Source organism: Zeus faber, assembly GCF_960531495.2.
Source record: "Zeus faber genome assembly, chromosome: 6".
NCBI classification, from domain to species: Eukaryota; Metazoa; Chordata; class Actinopteri; order Zeiformes; family Zeidae; genus Zeus; species Zeus faber.
Genome location: NC_137201.1, coordinates 13,334,888 through 13,355,633, shown reverse-complemented (window position 1 = coordinate 13,355,633; position 20,746 = coordinate 13,334,888). Strand labels below are relative to the sequence as shown.

Sequence of the window (20,746 nt, the reverse complement as noted above, 5' to 3'; positions counted from 1 at the left end):
AAATTTAGCTGTCGAAGTCATAGTTGTTTAATAAAGAAAGCCTCCGATAGTACTGTTTTAAAGACGACTGAAATCATAAATCAGTCTTTGCCTACAAAACTTGAACATGGGATTTATAAAACATTAAGCAACATTTTGTGTTGATTTGTAAATTACTAACATAATATTTTATCCATAATAACTCTCAGTCATCTCAATGACAGAGAGGGAGTGGGCTAATTGATAGTCATGAGCTCGTCTTTAACCTTTGAGTGGCAGGTACAACGTTTCTCACTAGCTGCAACTACCGGTGAGAATTGGAAAGCTTAATGTAAGCTCAGTTCAATGGGTGAGTGTTGACTTTCTAATGTGATGCTGTAATCTGATTTGCTGGATGTAATTGTAAGCAAGGTCTTGTCGTAGAGATGAACCCGGTGAAGGTGTCCTTCAGCTTTGAGACTGACGGCCCTTTCCCCATGGAGTGCGGTGGGAGGAGATGAGCAGCGAGACGGTCGAGGAGTTTCACCTTGGTCCCTCAGTTTCATACAAATCTTGGGCCGTCTGTTTGTGTTTGGCAAAGTGGGCGAGAGTGTTCGAATAGGGGTGAGTCAGCGACGGCGACAGCATGAAAGACACTGTCTTTCAAGCTGTCGACAACATTGCCGCCCCTTCCACGTTAGATGGCTACCTGCTTAAGCAGGACATGGGAGTTCCCTCAGAGGTTTGTTCCCATCTCCCATTTTAAGTTGTCAATTAAGCCACTCCCTTCCCAGTCCCTTATCACCACCTCCTTGTAATAGCCCTGCCATGAATATGTAATGCCATTAGTTCAGCTTTAACAATAGCTGTTGATGAAGCTGATAGAAATGCCTGTGAGCCAGCATGTGGCTGTCGCTACAATCGAGACAACAGCTTACGAGAACAATACGAACGATATTGTCACTGATTCCAAGACAAATCACTGGCATCCAAATGAGGAGAGAGAAAGAGAGGCAGAGACATATGAGACAAAAGAGACAAATTCTATTCAGGAGGTTGATCTTTTTGTCAAATGGCCACATTTCTCATACCTGCTGTTGGGCTATTTTGAAAGACGACAGTGGGGGATGAAATTGTCTTGGCAAATGGTTTGCTGTGTTTGCCGAGCAGCTGACCCAGTCCCCCTCATTCTGTTGTTCTTCGAGCCACCCTGGTGCTCGATTTCCATGTGAACCTGTTTGTCCGTCCCCCATTTTCCCTCTTGTGACTCTTTGAATTTGAAACCACAGAGCTTTCATGCACGACATCAGTGCTTTTCTTCAACACGCAGTGGAATGTGATCACATCTTGTTCTTCCTTAGTCGCTTCAAAAGTGTAAAAGAACTCGAGCCAACGTGTGGCCTGAGGGCTGCTGACATCTAGGTGTTTGTAACCTTAGATTGACCCATCTGGCAGCCTGTAACGCTGCCTGTATGCAATTGGACAAAAACCCAGAGAAGGCGATATGAGACGAGTCCATTCAGTGCAAGATGTGTCCCATTTACCTTAATTTGAGCCCTGCCTCTTAAAACCTCTGTTTTTCCTCTCCAGATCCAGAATGCTGAGAAGAGGATGGACCTCCCTGGACATCTGAGACATCCACGTGTCCTTGCTGCTGCCCCTTCCAGGCAGCCCACTCGTCCCACCAGGGCACCATCTGCCTGCCCCCTGTGAGAGAGAGAGAGAGAGAGAGAGAGAGAGAGAGAGAGAGAGAGAGAGAGAGAGAGAGAGAGAGAGAGAGAGAGAGAGAGAGAGAGAGAGAGAGAGAGAGAGAGAGAGAGAGAGAGAGAGAGAGAGAGAGAGAGAGAGAGAGAGAGAGAGAGAGAGAGAGAGAGAGAGAATGCCTGGATGGAGGTCTCAGTGGCGTCTCGTCCTGCTGAACTCCCTGACCTGTGGCCTGGAGATCTGCGTGGCAGCTGGGATCACGTATGTGCCCCCCCTGCTGCTAGAGGCGGGTGTTGAGGAGCGCTACATGACCATGGTGCTAGGTATGGACTGGTTAAAGATCAGAGGGTTTACTGGGCCTCATAAATCCCCCATGGTGTGTGTGTTTGGCTATGTGGGGATGACAGACTTTCTCTCATGCATGCATGCTCTCTTATGCCCCCCTCGATCTCGCTCTCTCCTTTTCTGACAGGACATTCATTAATCAGGCAAGGGAGGGAACTCACACTCTATCACAAACACCCTCAGGGAAGAACCATGAAAGTTTTATTCCACTGTGCTTTATCTGCGGCCTGCTCACGCTGTCATTGTTTTTTCTGCTTTGTTCTTTGTAGGTGTTTCTTATCAATTTTATTGTCCAGTTATTTGCCCGCCACGCATTGTGAAATTTTCACTCTATCTTCCAATCTAAAGGCTTTGTTTGCTGCACTAATCTAATATTTGATTCGCAAGTGCAGTCTAAATAAATACCATAGAATTTCATGTGGAGCCTGAATGATTTATTGCGTCCCCAGAGTAAAGTGCCCGCATGTGACTTATTTTATCAAAACACACCCGAGGCAAACTATGCAAGAAGTTTGGGGTGTGGTGATGTGTCAGGGGTCATGGTGGGGGAAGGGGGTTATTGTGCCACAGGGCAGCCATCTTCTTTCCCACTAAGGAACGTAAAGACATAATTGAGGCCGTTACACAAATCAGTGGTCCCATCACCTGTTGTTTTGTTGAGGTGGTAATCAGGCGCTAATTGAAAGGCAACAGGAGAGGAACCGGCCGGGGGCAGACTTCTCATGCAGAGCCTTCCAAATTGGATTCATCTTTACGTCACATGGAGCGGGATGTGCGGAGCAATTGCCATATAAATGAAAGCGTTTTCCTATTTTTTCCACTTCACTTGCTTGAAATTACTTGAAGTACAAAGTGTACCAGTGTGCAAATGGCAATTTCTTCGATTATTAATTTTCAAAAAAAAAATCATGCAATGAATGTGATGCGCATGACTCATGTTATGTGAGGTATTTGGAGACGGTTTGCTGGACCTGATGTCTTTTAGCCGTGGAATAATCGTATGTTACTGCAAAATAATATTTTATTGTTGCTTATTAAGTTTGAAGATACCAGGAAAACACAGTTATGCCTCGACTAGCCTTGCCGTCGGCGGTTTCATGACGCCAATCTAAGTTTGAGATGTTACTCTGCGAAAACACAATCATAAACAAACAGGTATTCCCGTATATTTGAGCGAGTACATCTTTCTTCCTGACGAGAACAATTTTGGGTTTACACTATAGCAAACGTAGTGCGAGGCAGGAGAACATTTTTGATATACTGATCAAACTACTGTAAGTGCTCATCTCTACTCACGCCTTCCAATCTGCTATGGGACATCAACACAAGGTCCAGTGTTAAGCCAGCTATCTTGCCAAGTAGTCATCACTCAATAGAAACTACTTGGCAGGGACCACATCTTTATTTTATGATAGAAATGACTAGAGATGGGACTGATCCAGTATCGGGTGCCGATACTGGCTGATTCGCCGGTCCCAATTCCATTCCATAGCCTGTGCTGGACCATGAACCCACCGTTTTATTTTGCCAATTTAATGGTCTGCCACCTCAAGAATTTAACTCGGCAAATAATTAACCTGTAGAGTGCAGTGCGGGATAGGAACCGGCAAATGGAGTTGGGAAAACAGTCACAGATTGAAGCAGCCATTCGGCTGTGTTGGTCCTCAAAATAAGACGTCATGATTCCGACGTATATAATATGCGCCGCCATAGAACTACTTGGCCTGCAGCGTCACACTGAAATTAATTACTGGACCAGGACTAAAAACTACACAGATATGTCCTTTGGCTTGCTGGTTGCGTCCGTTTTGAAACCAAAATAATCCTATGTCAATTTCGCCACCATACTGGAACGGGCAAGACTGGCCTGGAAACAAATACAAGTAATGGTCAAATGTATATCAAATTGTCCTTGATATTAAAAAGGTTGTGAACCACTGCTGTAGTTAATTCATACAATTTCTAGGAAACAACAATGAAAACGACATGTTTAAAAACTCATACAGTTGTATCTTGTACGGCATATATTCAGTCATCTTCTTTCTGCAGCTTTTGTGTAGGCGACTAGGCGACGTGAATAGTGCGATCCATGCAGTGTCATGCTGTGCAAATTGGATTCACAAGGTTTTGTGTAAAGGCATCTCTTTTAGAGATTATCTTGTGACTGACCAGATGAAAGATAAAGCATCTTCTCCAAACCTTAGCATCCGTGTGGCTGTTAAAGTCACCATTGAAACAGAGAGATAATACAATATTTGTAAACCTCTGCTCCTCTCTCTCTCTGTCTCTGTCCCTCTCTCTGTCTCTCTCTCTCTCTCTCTCTCTCTAACAACTGCGTGCGAAATCAAGAAAAATGATTTCATTGTCTAGATCCTCCCAAACAGACCTTTGTGTATGCCAATCTGGAAATGGTACCCAACCCAATTCTCCTCTCCTTGTTTTATAATGGAGTGGCTGAGGGTTACATGAATGAAGATAGATAATGTGTCTTGGGAGGCTCGAAGCGAATTTCCCAGAGCCGTAGTGTCAGGTTCTCCGATGGCTGCTTGGGTATTTTATCTAATGGCCATTTGTTGGCTGCACTTTGCCTACAGTTGCTACTCTCTTTCTCCAGTTTCCTCTCACTCGCTCATGCTCTCTCTCTTAATCTCTCTCTTTCTCTCATACCCCCTCCTCTCTCTGTCCAAGGAAATGAGAGAAAGTGGGTTTTAGATAGCTGCCCATTACTCTTACTCATTGGTGTGTGCTGTCATTTGGCGTATGTGAGACTATCCAATGCGGGACGTGGCGTGGTTAACTTTTTCCTGGAATTGCATGTGGTCCAAGGGTTAAGTGGATCTGAGAGTCCACTGTTGAGTTGCAAGCGTGTTTGTCTGTCACACATGTAAGAATAGGCGAGAGAGCTATTTATGTTTGATTTTCTAAGTGCGTATAGTGTGGTTGAAGCCAGGAAAGTGAAGGCGTATGTGTGAATGAACTTGGAGTGGAGTGTTGTGATGGACCTTCATAGCTGTAGAGACAAGAAATATGGCTGAAAGGGATGATGTGATGACTGTCTTCTTGTCTTTCTGCCTGTCTTATGTCTCATGTGGTCTTTTTTGTGCCAGCTCGTCTGCCTCTCGTCTCTTTGCCCGTCTTGTCTGTGCCTGTGCTTGTTTTCCTCCCATGTCTTTCTGCTTCACAGGGGGAGCACGGGGGAAGAGGTGTGGTCAGGGGTGTTACAATAGTTTCCAGACACCAAAACCACAAATTGTACAAATATGTTTTGTGTGTCTAGCTTGATCATCATAACTGCTAAGAAACAGTGTCTTATAGATTTTTGTTTCCTTGCTGCAGGACTTGAAACTTTGTTTATAATGTTGCTTGTATATTTGCTTATGGCTGCATTGCGTTTTAATTAGCCAGGCTTGGTCTGGTCTGTGGAGGGGCTGATGATTGGTTACCTTGAGGCACTGGGCCATCTGTACACACCCAGCGTTCAATTAGAACAGTTAGAACACACAGACAAACGCTTCCCCCCCTGCCAGAGATATAGCAGGTCCAGGAGAGGCTAGGCACACTGCACCAGCGTGTGAGACAGCAAGCTGTGGAATTGAAGCAAATATGGGCCGGATTATTTGACAGCTACAGGAGACACAGTTCGCCTTTGTTGTTGTTGTAAAACCACTGTGGCTGAACAGAGTTTTCCCACGCGGATTGCATGCTCTATGTAGGATCTATGGTATTTACAGCTTCCACCATATATACACATGTGGCAGCAGTTCTACAGATAAGGCCCATTGCATGAGAAAGAAAACACTTATTTTGCTGAAATCATGCGTGTCAAATCCCCTAAAGTTGCGCTCTAAAGTCTCATTTGCTCAGTCAGAGTTCCATGTCCCATGATTTTGTGGTTCTCCTCTTAGGTATTGGTCCAGTGCTGGGCCTCCTGTTCATCCCTCTGATTGGCTCGGCCAGTGACCACTGCAACAGCAGCTATGGCCGACGGAGGCCCTTCATCTGGATACTGTCTCTGGGGGTCCTGCTGGCGCTCCTCATCATCCCCCATGCAGATGTACTGGCTGCTCGCCTGGCCTGGGGTGGTCGGACGCTACAGGTAGGCAACTGAATTACTTTATGGTGATAGTTACTATTTTGCTTTGGTACAATTCAATAGAACCAAATGAATGGAGAAAATGTAGATATTCTAAGAGCTAGTAAAGGAATATAGATATTTTTCTTTATTTCAGGTTGGCTTCCTTATCCTTGGGGTAGGTTTACTTGACTTCTGCGGCCAAGTTTGTTTTACACCACTGGAGGCACTGCTGTCCGACCTGTACCGGGACGAGGAGGACTGCAGCCAGGCCTTCGCCATGTTCTCATTCATGGTCAGCCTGGGCGGCTGCGTGGGCTACATGCTGCCTGCGCTCGACTGGAGTCGTGGGCTGCTTTCCGTCTACCTGGGTGGCCAGGCCGAGTGCCTCTTCTCCCTCCTCATCCTCATATTCATCTCCAGTGTGCTCATCACCATGAAGGTCTCTGAGGAGCCCTCCTGCGCCAGCGGTGGCATGGCAGGTTCTGGGGCCGTGCTGGACAAAGGCGTCGGCGTGCTGGAGGCTGGCCGCTGCGTTGTGCCACGCTCTTGCTGCTACTTGCTCAAGTGCAAGCTCAGGCTGCTCAAGTCGGGACCCCTGCTGTGCCTGCTCCGAACCTGCTGGTCCATGACCCCAGCCATCTACAGGAGCTACTGCCATGTCCCCAGGGTGATGAGGCAACTCTGCGTGGCCCAACTCTGCAGCTGGATGGCCGTCATGTCCTTCATGCTCTTCTACACAGACTTTGTGGGCGAGGGTCTTTATGAAGGCGTACCCAGCGCGTTGCCAGGGACTGTGTCCAGGCAGAGATATGATGAAGGTGAGATTTTTTATTTGCCATTTATAGAAGTGCTGTGTTTTTGCAAGAACATGTTAGCCACATGCTGTGTGGAATTGTCCACAGCACTGTTATCCAAATGGCCTTGTCTTAAATGTCAACACATTGAAGAATTACACATGGCTTAAAGTTCTCAGACACTATGCCAGATTTCCCGCACACAGACGATTTAGATTCATAAAATATAATCCCTGAATGCAGTTTTAATATTGTAAAGCTGTTCATAAAAAGAGTAGTAGTGTTCTCTGAGATGGGAGTAGGATAGAGGAGAAAAAATAGAAGGAGGCGATTGATTATCTATCATATGCATGGCCTCCTCTCCTGCATTCTGTCCTGAGAGGACACATACGGTCTATGGTCAAAAATAACCTTGATTGAGTTAATGCCGGAATCTGTGCTTTGTTCATCCATGTTGGCAAACACATTTATTTGATTGATTTTTATTTTTAATTTTATTTTATATATATTTTTATATATATATATATATATATATATATATATATATATATATATATATATATATATATATATATATATATATATATAATTTTTTTTTTTTTTTTTCCTGTGGTGTCAGCATGCTGGACATATAAAACAGAGTACTTATATGCCATTGCATCTAGGACAGAATTAGTCTCTAGTGGAGTTCAACCTCTCAACCTCTTAAGAATGAATAAAGAGTTGCATTGCAACTCTTTATTCATTCTTTAATCATCAAGTACTGCTGCAATAACTCTGTCCTGTGGACGACCTGTGGCATGACAAGAGCACAGCTTTTGTGTTACACAGAACCACCACCAATCCCCTGTGTGTGTGTGTGTGTCCACCAGTGAGTGTATGGGACTTGTCCCAATTGGTTTTTGTGTATAAGGTCGGTCTTGTATCGAGCGCCTCTAAGCAATGGGAAAGGCCCGAAGCCACCCCTGAGGCCTGCAGCCGTACAGATACCCCACAGTTGCAGGAAAGCCCTGAGCACCCTGCCCTGTAGCCACAGAAGGCCCCCGGAGAAGCCGGAATCCCGCGGAGCAACACCAACGCCCGGCAAAAGCACAAGACATATATATATATATATATATATATATGTGTGTGTGTGTGTGTGTGTGTGGGGGGGGGGTGTGTGTGTGTATATGTGTATTCGGTATTTAAACGACATCCATCAGATTGGTGTTTTTGCTGTTACCCTTCCCCTCCCTCTCCTCACACTCAGTCAACATCCACTGATACGCAGCGGTACATTGTTATCCACCAGAGCGTAACGCTGCATTGCTCAGGTAAGACAGGTAGAGGGCGACTTATAATCGGGCACAAAAATGTGACCGTAATGTCAACATATAAAGACCAGCCAATGACCGGAATTTCAGCTTATATTTTCAGCTTGATCGGCTCTGGTGATCAGACGATCAGTGTCAGATATATTTTCAAATTCTGTCCCGGTCAAATTTACACACCCAATACTGTGCTCATGTACTATACTGATAAAATTGCTCCATTACTCAGACCCAGTACACCGTAATGTAACGTAGTTGCGTAGTTGACGCTCAAAAATGAGCGAAAGAATGAAAATGTCGGCTGTTTCAAGGTACTTCAAGTTAAATGACTTTGGATCAATTATTTATATATCGTTCGACAATATTCCAACATTGTGCAGATGATATATCGCTGTCACAGCGGAGCTCTGATTTGGATGTCAGGTTAGAGTGGGTTCTTGACGAGTCACTCAGTAAAACAAGTCGTTCAATTTGCTTCAGTTGGTTTAATTCACGGTGAGGGAAGGAGGACTTCCAGTGAACTAGAGTGAGAATAGTCAGCCATTTATTTTATTTTATTATTTTTTGTAATGATTGCGATTTAATTTTGAATGGCAAGTACCATATAAATATAATATAAATGTATATTTGCACATAAAGTGAAATAGACTTTAATTTGAAGTTTGGATTGGACATTTCTTTGTTAGTTATATGTTGTGTACTAAAACCTGAGTGGGGGTTACAGGTTGCGTAATATTGAAACTTGGTGACAGTCCCATGTTCTATTTTACTAGAACTCAATGGCCACTCCATGTTGTATTTTATTTTATTGGAACTCTGTGACAGTTTCATGTTCTATTATTGTTCCAGTGGTACTCCGTATGTGCAGCTGTCCAATCACGTGAGCATGATCAGATCACATGATGTATTTGTCATTAACCTATAGCAGATCGGAAATGGGAATCGGCAGGTCAGACTTAAAAAAAAAATCAGAAATAGGAACCAGCCAAGAAAATTTTAATCGGTGCATCTCTAGTTGGTAAGCACGTTTCAAGGGATATATTCAAATGAGATAAATGACTATACTGTAGTTAGCCGTAGTAGCTCGCATGCATTGTGATTTGCCTCGTTATGAGACGGCTACGATGTGAATAACTGATGGAGTCATTTAGCTGCAGTAACTCAAACACCACAGAGAATCCTTGTTGCACTATTGTGGAACTGAGTGGTATTTTTCCGAAGTTGGCCGGTCTGTTAATGTGCAAAAGGATACTAGGGCTTGGAAATACATGGTTTATAGGGTTTATCTTGGTTATTGTTTCGTATTCGTATTTTGTGTAAATATCTTATCAAAGCACCGATAGTCATCCCCAGAATATTGTCAAATTGTCAATATCCAGGTATTTGTAACAAAAAAAAGTTATAATATTAAATTGTTATCAATTATCAGCCAGCACCTACAACGTTTTGGCATTCGATTTTATTCTCTAAGCTATCTCTTGATTTATCTGTGAGATGGCTAAAAAATTATCATATCTGAATTCTAATTATCCTGATGGAAACATCATGAAAACTACTCCTCGTTAATGATGCCATTTAGTTTTGGGGGGGGGGGGTTATTTTCAGGCACAAGATTTATAATGGTTACACCCACAACAGTTACACAACACACATAAAAAATAATAAAACAATAAATAACTAATAGACAGCTGCCAAAAAATACAGATTAAGCCGTTATACACATTCCAAATTTAGTTGTTTTTTCTTTTAGATAGTGTTTTTTCTCTGGAGCAGAGAGCAAGTTCAGGTTCAGGAACAATGTTCTTTTTCGTATGATCTCAGAAAAAACATAAAAATATTCCTTGACCAAAAATGATGCAACAGAGGCCATAGCTAGAAAAAGCCTTAACAAACTGTTCATGGTCCACCTCCCCTCCTCCTGTCTCGGGCCGCTGCCACCTGTCCACATAGTTTTCCTTCCTTCTCTCTCTGCTGTCTGCGCGGCACAGCTGGCCAGGATGTGCTCACATTCCTCAGGCACAGGTGGAGACGGAGACGAAGCCCGTCTGCCTCCCGTCTAGTACACCAACCCCCAAAACCTAACGTATACAATCCCACAACGCAATGGACTGCACACAATATTTGCTAATAATAATAACAACCTTAATTTGTGTAGCTCAAGTTCATACACAACATGCAACTCAAAGTGCTATACAGCAACAGAAGGCACATCATCAAGCAAAATGCATCCGAATGAAAAATTAGTGAATATTTTACTCAATTTTAGGTTTTGGGTCATCAATTTAGACTACAATCTTTCCTCATTCAAACTGGAAAATAATCGTTAATGAACCTGACGAGCCATGAACAATATTTTAAAGCGGCGTTTCTATGTTGTTGGATGCAGATTCACATGTTTATATTACGATGTGCAAGCCACTTAAAAGATTCATTGCAGATCTGGTTTAAAAGAAAATACATTAATGAAAATATCACATCTATATTGTATTTTGCAATGACCTCTATTTTACTTGTTTGGCTGCAAGTACTATAAAACATCACCCCTTTAAAAGCCTTCAATTTTGCAATTGATCTGTGCCGAAACCCGGGGGCGATCCGTAAGGATCATGGATCCAACTATGTTCCGTTGCACCACGACTGCAAAGTTCTGTCTGATTATCAATCAATCAATCAATCAATCAAATTTATTTAAAGTGTAGAGATCACCATGTGGCATGGTCCTGATACACTTCACAATCAAAATAACTCACAGGAAAAACAAGCAAGTAAGTAGCAAGTAAAAAAAAAAATCACAACAAAAGAACATCAAAAACGTCAGTCAAACAACAAAGCCAAAGAGATGCCGTCACAACAAACAAAAAGATAAATAAAACATATAGACAAACAATAACACATTAAAACGTCTTTCTTTCTTTCTTATTTATTATGTTTATTTTTTTAATTTTTTTTCTGTCTGTATTTGTGAGTATTTGTATGCTATTGCATCCAGGAAGAGTTAGTCTGCAAGTGCAGTTCAAGAACTGCTGCAATAACTGTCCTGTGGATGACCTACGGGAGGTTTTTTTTTTTTTGTTTTGTTTTTTTACACAGAACCACCACCAATCCCCCTCTTTGGAAAATTATCTTACCATGTTTTGGTCTTTAAACAACTAATCACTACTCCAAGAGGGGGAGAATCACCACGGGTGAGACAAAAACATAGAACCAAATAGCAGTGTGTGTGTGTGTGTGTGTGTGTGCGTGTGTGTGTGCGTGTGTGCGTTCGTGTGTGCGTTCGTGTGTGCGTTCGTGTGAGCATGCACATGGAAAAACGTAAACATAGCAAGGTCAGATGACAACATGTTATGACAAAACAGAGTTAATTAAGTCGAGAAAAACTGGAACAGCAATTGGGCACGTGGCGTCTTCCTGTCATAGTTATGGCAGTAAATGAGGAAGAAAGGGAGAGGAATGTAACCAGGAGGGTATTCGGGGGTGTGTTCAAAGCAGGTGCTGGTGGTGTGTGTGTGCCTGTGATGAGTCTGCCTGTATGTGTGTGTGTGTGTGTGTGTGTGTGTGTGTGTGTGTGTGTGTGTGTGAGCGTGATGTGTCCACTGGTAAGTGTACAGGACTAGTCCCAGTTGGTTCTTCTGTATAAGGTCAGTATTATATCGTAGCGGAAATGGCCCCAAAGCAGCGGAAATGGCCCCAAAGCCACCCCCGAGTACCACAGCTGTAAAGACACTCCACGACCGCAGGAAAGCCACGAGCAGCCGCCAGGACCCGAACCCACCTGGCAGGGGGCCCACCCGGTCACCCTCCGGCCAACCACACCCCCACACCAATCTACCAGTGCCCTGCCACCCCGGAAACCCCAGTGCTTAATGTATGATATGGGCAATTGCAGCTAAGAAGGCCATTCCAGATTTTGTTGTTAACAGAGGGAATGACCGCTAGACCAGCATCAAAACGGCACAGAGCCTATTGAAAGCGACTCATTGATAATATCAAGAAAATAGGACTATTTAAAACAGGAAGCAGTTCTTCAAAAAGATAGGGTCCGGTCTAATATACGGTATAGGGTCTTATATAGGGCTGGGCAATAAAATAATCTCGATAATTTTCATGATAAAACCATAACGATGACAAGTTTCTGAGATTTATTTTTGATAGTTTTTTTCGGCCGTTTTCCTCTACCTACAAAGACACGACACAAACAGCCAATCGTCCAGCAGACGAAGAACCATTTGACACGTACAGCCAATCGTCTGACCAGTGTCGGGTCCAGGCGAGCCGGGGCTTCCTCCGCCGGGCAGCACCCAACGGGGATGAGGCCCCCCAAATCTGACGCGGCGGGTCTTCCTTTATCACCAACTTGAACTTGGAACTCACGCTCCTCCCAATCCGAGCCCAGTGGAGCGATTAAAGAAAGAATCCACGATTTTCAGTGATGTCTGGTCTGACACGGTCGAATAGAGAGTCCATTGGTCCGCTGCTAATGTCCCATATAATCGTAGAGCGCAGATTCAGGATCTTTTAGGACTGTTCTCAGACAACAATGATGATTATATTATTTATTTAAATGTAAATAATATATATTTATATATTATTTATTTTATCCCTTTCTTGTTTACATATTTATTATTTTATTTTATTGATTCAGTGTTTAACATAAAGCCTTTAACATGAGAATACACTTAACTGCAAATCGAGCATTATTATTGTTATTAAATATATACTGTGATAATAATTGACATCGATCAATATAAAAAAACCTAAAAAATTGTAATAACATTTTTGGCCATATTGTCCAGCCCTAGTCTAATATGCAGGTTGTAGATTTGGAAGCAGTTACCACGCTGGTAAGGGCCTCAGGGGAAATTATTTCATACTGTGAAGGAGATGGGTTGGTCCGAGTCACAGTGCCTGCATCCATCAAAGCATTAGAGAGAGTTAATAAAGTGTTAATAGCCATCATTCTGAGAACAGTGTGGACCAGTGAATTTATCTCTAATGGAGGCAATCTTACTTGTAAAGAATTTCAGAAAATCATCAGCACTTAATGAAGAGCTACTGGTAGGGGTATTCTGTGTGAGTTTTGTAACCGTTTCAAACAGAAACCGTGGATTATTTTTTATTATTGTTACTCAAGTTTTCTGTTTTGAGTGCACGGGTGTCATCTAAAAGCCAGGACACTGATTCCATCCTCGTGCGTTTTCTGGTTGTAAGAGGAGCAATTTGATCCACATTCTCCTTTCATATGAGCGAGTCAAGCGTTTTGAGTAAGACACTATTCAGGTTGTCTATAAGATTGTTAAGAGAATCAGAATTTGCACTGTAGGAGTATGTCAGGTAAACACTCGGTATAGACCTAGCATTGCTGTCAATACGGGGACAAGTATGTGTATGAAGCTCTGAGCACTTATGCCGAGTTCAGACTACGGGATTCTGGCCTGATTTTCCACTCGCTGACAGGCTTTTGATCGCCGAGCAAAATCCCAGATCAGAGGAAAATCATAGCGCACTCCCATGAGTGATGAGCGTGTGGTGTGAACTGCTCGCAACACGATCCGACTGCTCGCCGTGCGCTCGCTGATGGCTAGATATCAAGCAGGTTTAATATCTGGTTGTGTCGGGCTCAACTAGGGAGTGACGCAACAAGGTACAGCCAATGAGAGCGGGGGGGGGGGTGTCCGTTCAGTAGGGTTCACAGTAGACACCATTGACAGTAATGAGGTTCCTGGAACATGCACCATTTTGTTTGACTGTAAATCTAATTGGGCATCTATAAGTGATTTTCACATGGATGTTAAAAATGTCTGTGTCTGACCTAGAGGGGGTGTTTTTTGTTAGTCAGCAGGCAAGAGGAAGCCTTACAGGAGTGCAAGGTCAGTTCAATGTTTATTGATAAAAGGCGTGAGCCCTCCTGGGAAGGTTTAAAAAGCAGAGGCCTATTAAAAAAGGCAGTAAAGTTGTCAACAAAGGGATATCTTTGTTGCAGCAGTAACCCTTTAGCCAGATGGAAAGTTGTCATCTGCAAATTAACTTCATGTCACCAAAACTTGCAGGGGAGTGGGATAATTACCGGCTAACAGCAGACTGTCGATGAGGCACACAAACTCCTCTTTGGGGGTCTCTGACTGTTCGCTTTTTATGTTGTTGTGCCAGCCTGGACCACGAGTGCAGAGGGAGAGTTGTGTTGCTGAAACAGCTGCAGAGCAGTGGGTGTAATGTTGTTTATGCAGGCATCTGGATAGGATACGATAAAGTCCTGCCACCACGCACTGCCATGTACCGGGCCATGGAGGTGCTGATAACAAGCACCGAGGGTGGGCGCCGCACCTGAGTGTGCACGCCTGACCACCTGGGGGTCTGTGACGCCGGAGACAACGGAGGATGAAGGCAATCAGGGAGGTGTCCAGTCCAGTCCAGTCCACCTATTGTCTGTCTGGAGGACCCAAGGTGAAGACAGATGGGATAGTCGCCTGCCACGGTGTTTCATCCCATGAATCGCGGTCCAGGGTCACGTCTGGTGTGGTGTAGAGCTGACATAAGCCTTGGGTCTCACTCCTAGCTGCGGCAGGGGTCATTAGCCTGGCTCGGTGCAAATTCACTTCTTCGTAGTAGTAGTGGCCACCAGAGGTAACTGCAGTGCACTCAATGAGGACCCCGATCCTCCACCCAGAGAAGGGAACTCCTACTCATAGAGGGCTGCTTTTCCTGCCAGCTCAGGGCAAGGAAGACCTTCAGAGCGTCTGACCACGGCATCTTTTAGGCTCTTCTGACTGGAGGAGGAGGTCCCTATCTAAGATGAGGATTATTGACTAAGCCTTGCCATGGAATGGCGAGCCACCCGAACATCGCCAGTGACCAGCGACAAAGAAGCTGCAGTGTCAGCAGGCGTCGCCTTCGGAGAGGGATCTAGATCAGGACAAGTCGGAACCGCAGGAGCACCAGCTGGGTAGACCGGACTGTTGTCAGACAGAGTCGCGTAGTGGTTGGAGAGGGATGGCGCGGCGGTGAGGCAGCCCCGTCCATGTGTCCCCCTCTACCACAGACTATCACTTCGGTCCAGGGCGACCGATGGCCGGGTGTCGAGCAGGAAGAAAGACGTGGACAAGTGGAGGGTTGTCCTAGAAGATTGCGTTGAGAGTGGAAACCTGCTTGGAATACCCAGAAGCCAGATCCACAAAGCTGGACAAAAGAGAGTCTTTCTCCTGCAGTTATCAGAAAACTGTTGAATATCCTTCTGAAGGTCAGCCTTAAGAAGGATACCGCTTACTTTCTGGAGAAGCACATAGTCCTAACTGGGCATAGTTGACATGTTTGAGTAGTTAGCTTAACTAAGTTTAGCCACCAGGCTAAAAACAAGCCTGGCTAAGCTAGTAACCGGAACAGTAAACAAAGTGTAAACCAAAGAAAGCAGGCAGGAATGTCTCATGAAACCAAAGGAATGATAAAATGATAAAAGATGAGGAAAACCGCTTTGATCAATTCCGATCAGTGGGTTAAAAACATTAAACAGTCCTGGCCATGTCCATCTAAATATAAACCCCCGGACATTGTGAGTGAACATGGCATCCAACTCGCTTGGACAGATCTAGTGTAGTGTTTGGAGTCAAATGCCAAAGCTTGCAGAAATAGAGAACATGTGCTCCGCTTTGCTTGGTTTGTTGTACCGGAGGAGGTGTGAGCGAGCAGGAGAGATGAAAATGGAGCTAATTTAAACCTTTTTATTAATTCAAATCACTATTGAACCGCCAGGGGAAATCTGATTTGCGGCTGCGACTGGTGTTCAAATCAACATAACAATGAATAAAAGGATCATAACCTTGACCACACAAGAACAAACAATCGATCATTGATCGATAAGACCCCCCGAGGTGAAAGGAGACGATCAATAAGTCCCTATGCAGTCAAACAGACATGTTCTCTCTCTCTACATGTCATGGTTTATACAAAGGTCCACTCTTAACATCTAACGGCCGCAGTTAACGGGTCCTTCGGAGATTTGACTTCTTCTGTAGTGACTCGCGTCATATCAGATCTATCCTTTCCCCTCCTTCCGTACTGTCCTTTTCAACCCCCTTTTCCCTTTCTTTGCCCGCCCCCCTTCTTCTGTTCCTCCTTCCCATACTCCGCGGACCACGAGGAATGTCACACTCACAAAGAATTAATGTCACGGAATCGGCACACAAAGAGCTAGTGCCCGTTCAGGTAGGAAGGGCCCAAGAACAAACCTATCTGCGGAACGTCTCAAGTCTATTTCTTCGTTTTAATCTGTAATTAGATCATCCTTGACTTAAACATAGATAGGTGGCTAGATAGATAGAAACTTTATTAATTTATATCGAAATTCCGGTGTTACAGCAGCTCACATCGAAACAATAAGCCACAATCATAAAGTAATATAATAAAATAGAAATAAATTTGCATTATGCAATAAAACTCAAACTTTACTAAAACATTTCAATATTAAGAATATACAATAAACCTAAAAATGAAGGAACAACGAGAAACAGTGTAAAATATTCCTAAAAATAAACAATCAATAATAAACCCAAAGATCGAGAAAAACAATAAAGATAAAAGATTATCTCAGTTATTTCTAACCCACCGCGTTGGCTTGTGGATTAATTATTCTAAGTAAAATGCCCGTGATAAATACAAAAAAATTGATCATGATCTTAATAAATACCTTATCTGAAAACAATGTTTTTTTCACTGCAGGGGAAATGCCTCCAGATGTGGTAATATACTTCACTTACTTTGTGAAATATTTTGTGAAATTTCCTAGAGGGAATATTGGTTCATTTTGATTTGTTTTAAGGTTCGAGGTTCCTCGGTAGGCTCGAGTCTCTGCTTTTATCGCACTCCGTAGTGTTTGCAAGGCAGGCTCAGTACCTCTGCTTTCAAACGGTAATTTGATCCACATCCTCCTTTCATATGACCGATTAGCTGCCCCGCCGCTGAACTTCTGACCCATAGCTCTCGCCGTCATCGAGCCGAGGAATTGGTTTAATTGTTGTGAAAGCACCTAATGCTAGGTCAGATTGCCACTCACCCTAAACACATTTCAAAGAAGAATTTAGGGGAAAAACATCTACATTACATTTACATTTAGTCAATTAGCAGACGCTTTTATCCAAAGCGACTTACAGGGGAGAATAACAGTCAAGCTACATTGCGACAGAGACATTAGTGTAACAATAAATTCTGCTAAGTAGTGCTAAGTAATTGTAAGTTAGGAGAGGAGGTGCTCTCTGAAGAGCTGGGTCTTCAAGTGCTTCTTAAAGGCAGAGAGGGAGGTCCCTGCTCTGGTCGTTTTTGGCAGCTCGTTCCACCGACGTGGAACTACAAATGAGAATAACCTGGATTGCCGTGGTTGTACGGCCGGCAGAGCCCGGCGACGCTCATTTGATGAGCGCAGAATCCGGGGGGTAACAGGGGGGTAAAAACAAAGCAACAAGCCAAAACATTCATAACGTTCAGCAAAGGAGCACAAACAAAGTGAGGAGATGAACAAGGATTTTCATGAAATGAAGCCTTTTTCCCCCCGTAGAGAGAGACATATTTTTAAACCCATTTGAAGATGTGTCACAATCGCTGTTATGTTATCGAACATCACGCTTCCCACATTGGATTCTGCATAGTTGACCTACAGTTTACCACACAGTTATTTCTTTAATAAGGAACCGTTACAGAGTCACTGTTATATTATCGAAGCCTTCACCAGTTGGAATTGCTTGCACGTCATTTGAAATTAGACACGGATTCACATGCCCCTTGAATTTAACTTTTATATCAAGTGTTGACGGGATGAAAAATAGGCATCCTGTAAAAGGTTGTATTGCAAAGAGACAAATGCACTCGTTGCGCTTTTGATAAGCGCGTCTGCTAAATCACATAATGTTATGTAAAATGATATTTACCCTGCCAAATGTACGGCTCAGAGGGTGGGGAGATGTTTAACATATAAACGGATTTATATGGAAGTGCAGCCATCCAGTTATTATCGCAAATTAACCCCCAACAGAGATAATTACACAGTTACAAGGGAGTAACTTTGGCTTGAAAATTGGGGGGGGGGGGGGGGGGGGGACACAATAAAACGGGGATGTTACCATATCCACTCCGGCTCTACCCATTTTGCCGCTTTACGCAAACTGACGACGTAGTAAAATAAAATAACCTACATCTCAATAAAAACGCTGTTGTGGCCGATCGCGGTCACCCCATCGGAGAGGGAGACAGGTGCTCAAATTGCGCCCCCAATCACTCCCTCTCCGCGCCCCCATTACGCATGCATCGTCGTATATTGCGGTTGCCGCGGTTATCGGTGTTAATGGTGTTACAGTGTTCGGGCGTACACCGATTACATTACTTGCCCACCGCCCGCACCGTCATTTTGCTTTATTATTATTATTTAGTTTTTTTATCAAAAATAAAACCTTCATAAAAACATAAATTAATTTTCGTGGACCAGCGCCAGCATTCATCAAGTAAAAAATTGTCTAATTTGTAAAATACTATTAGTGCTATCAATACTTACTCAATACTGAAAGTGGCTTTACGCGCACACAGCAGAGTCTGCTCATCACGGGAGGAGAAGAGGAGAGGAGGCTATAGGAGTCCTTCGATCGGGACTTGTGTTCCCTCCATCTCAAATTAGCGCCCGTGCTTAGCGGGGACATATGACGAACCTATTTACTCTGAAATGTGAAATTGGACAGATCCACATTCATCTATTCAAGTCTTCCATTGTAGGTTCTCTGTTGTGTCACAAGATGTCGCCACTAGCTAGTGTAGGCGTGAGCCTATACGGTCGGATAAGACAGCGGTCATTATTCAGAAATAACTGATGGCTGACTGCCACTACAGACCAATGAGAATGGAATATTTGACAGAGCTGTGTTATAATTCATCTTAATTGGTCCCACCTTCTTCTTCCAGGCATCCGTATGGGCAGCTTGGGTCTGTTCCTGCAGTGCGCTACCTCGACCTTTTTCTCCCTCGTCATGAGCCGCCTGGTCCGGCGCTTCGGCTCGCGCCGGGTCTACCTGAGCAGCATGGTGAGCTTCACTGCATCCGCCTCGGTCATCTGCATGTCCAAGAGCATCGTCCTGGTCACACTGATGTCCGCCCTCACCGGCTACGCCTACGCCACCCTGCAGACACTGCCCTACACCCTCACCTGCCACTACCACAAGGAAAAAGAGGTAAGATATGAGGTAAAACGTGTTAAACACAGGTGGCATACGTGGCAAATTACTTGGCACAGTTTCATTCACTTTTCTCTGATGTTTGGGTCGTTCTAGGTCTATATGCCAACGAGGAAAACCAAAAGCGTCCATAAAAACTGCATCGCCATCAATCGGGACTCGATCCACTTGACTGCTGTGGACAAGGAGGCGGGGCTTAACGGCCACGTCTACTTTAGGCAAGACGACTCCGGGTACTACCCGGTGAGTGCCGCTGGCCAGAACGGCTCAATGCACGGCTCTAGTGCCACCGTCGAGGAGCAGCAGTTGTTGCAGCAGCAGGTGGAGGAGGCGGAGGCGGGCTATGAGAAGCGCGGCGTGGGCCTGGACTTCGCCATCTTGGACAGCACTTTCCTCCTCTCCCAGGTCTTCCCCACGCTCTTCATGGGCATGATCGTTCAGTTTGCGCAGTCGGTCACTGCCTACATCGCCTGCTCCGTCATCTTCGGCTCCGTCGCGATCTACCTGGCCAATCGCATCGTCTTTGACCAGAAGGACCTGAAGAGCTGAGGAGGGGGGGGGGGGGGGGGCAGAGGGGGGAGGACTTTGGGACAGAGCGGCGTTGACGGAATCACACTGTTTTGGGTTCACAATGCACTACTTCTCCATAATGCCTTGGTGTAGTGTTGTGTTGCAGTCCCAACGTGTTGCTGTCTCTCTGTCCGTCTGTCCGTCTGCCTGCCTGCCTGCCTGCCTGCCTGCGTGCGTCCGTGTGTAAAAAAAAAAAAAAAAAGTGCAAAACTCTTGGCGAAAATGTCCCCTCGAGGCTTATTGGTAGCCACAGTCAGTTACTTTGGTTGCCGCGGCGATTGTTTTGAGTCATGTGTGCCACTTATAAGAAATAAGACCTGCTGAAATACCATCCCGACATTTCTATGGTGTTGTTCCCCCTTTAGCTTTTTTTTCCCCTCAGTTGACTTTGCAGACACCCTCTTTTTATGCTCATCGTCCTTTTCCTCAGGTACAAAACTAACGTATTTACTGTAGAATCAGAGCAAGAGAAAGAGAAACCGTGGGAGTAGAGCCCCTCACACGCACGCCCTGCTTATTTCCTTACTCATCTATGGTCAACTCCTTGTGTATGAAGTCCAAATTTTGGTTTTGGAATTTGAAATAGTAACTCTAAATGTGTCACCAATCCCAGTTTAAGTCACACGGTCCTGTCTTTTGTTTCCGCCTCCAGCACCTAAACTGGAACAAAGAAACACATCTGTCTCATTAAAACCTGAGGCAGAACTGCACTTCCAACGGCTTATTCACGGATATCAGCAGAGAATGATGAATTTCCTCTGCAAATCGAATCAAACCAATCAAGCGGCG

The 20,746-nt window shown here is 44.3% G+C and overlaps 1 protein-coding gene across 1 annotated transcript; it reads left to right on the top strand.

Moving 5' to 3' along the window:
• Positions 1-1,837: 1,837 nt before the first annotated feature.
• LOC307231800 (solute carrier family 45 member 3) lies at positions 1,838-19,936 on the top strand (the record flags this gene model as incomplete). Its single annotated transcript, XM_080002640.1, has 5 exons — positions 1,838-1,985; positions 5,913-6,103; positions 6,237-6,900; positions 19,119-19,384; positions 19,484-19,936. 5 exons carry the CDS (start codon positions 1,838-1,840, stop codon positions 19,934-19,936), a joined length of 1,722 nt encoding a protein of 573 aa, XP_079858766.1.
• Between the last annotated feature and the right edge of the window lie 810 nt (positions 19,937-20,746).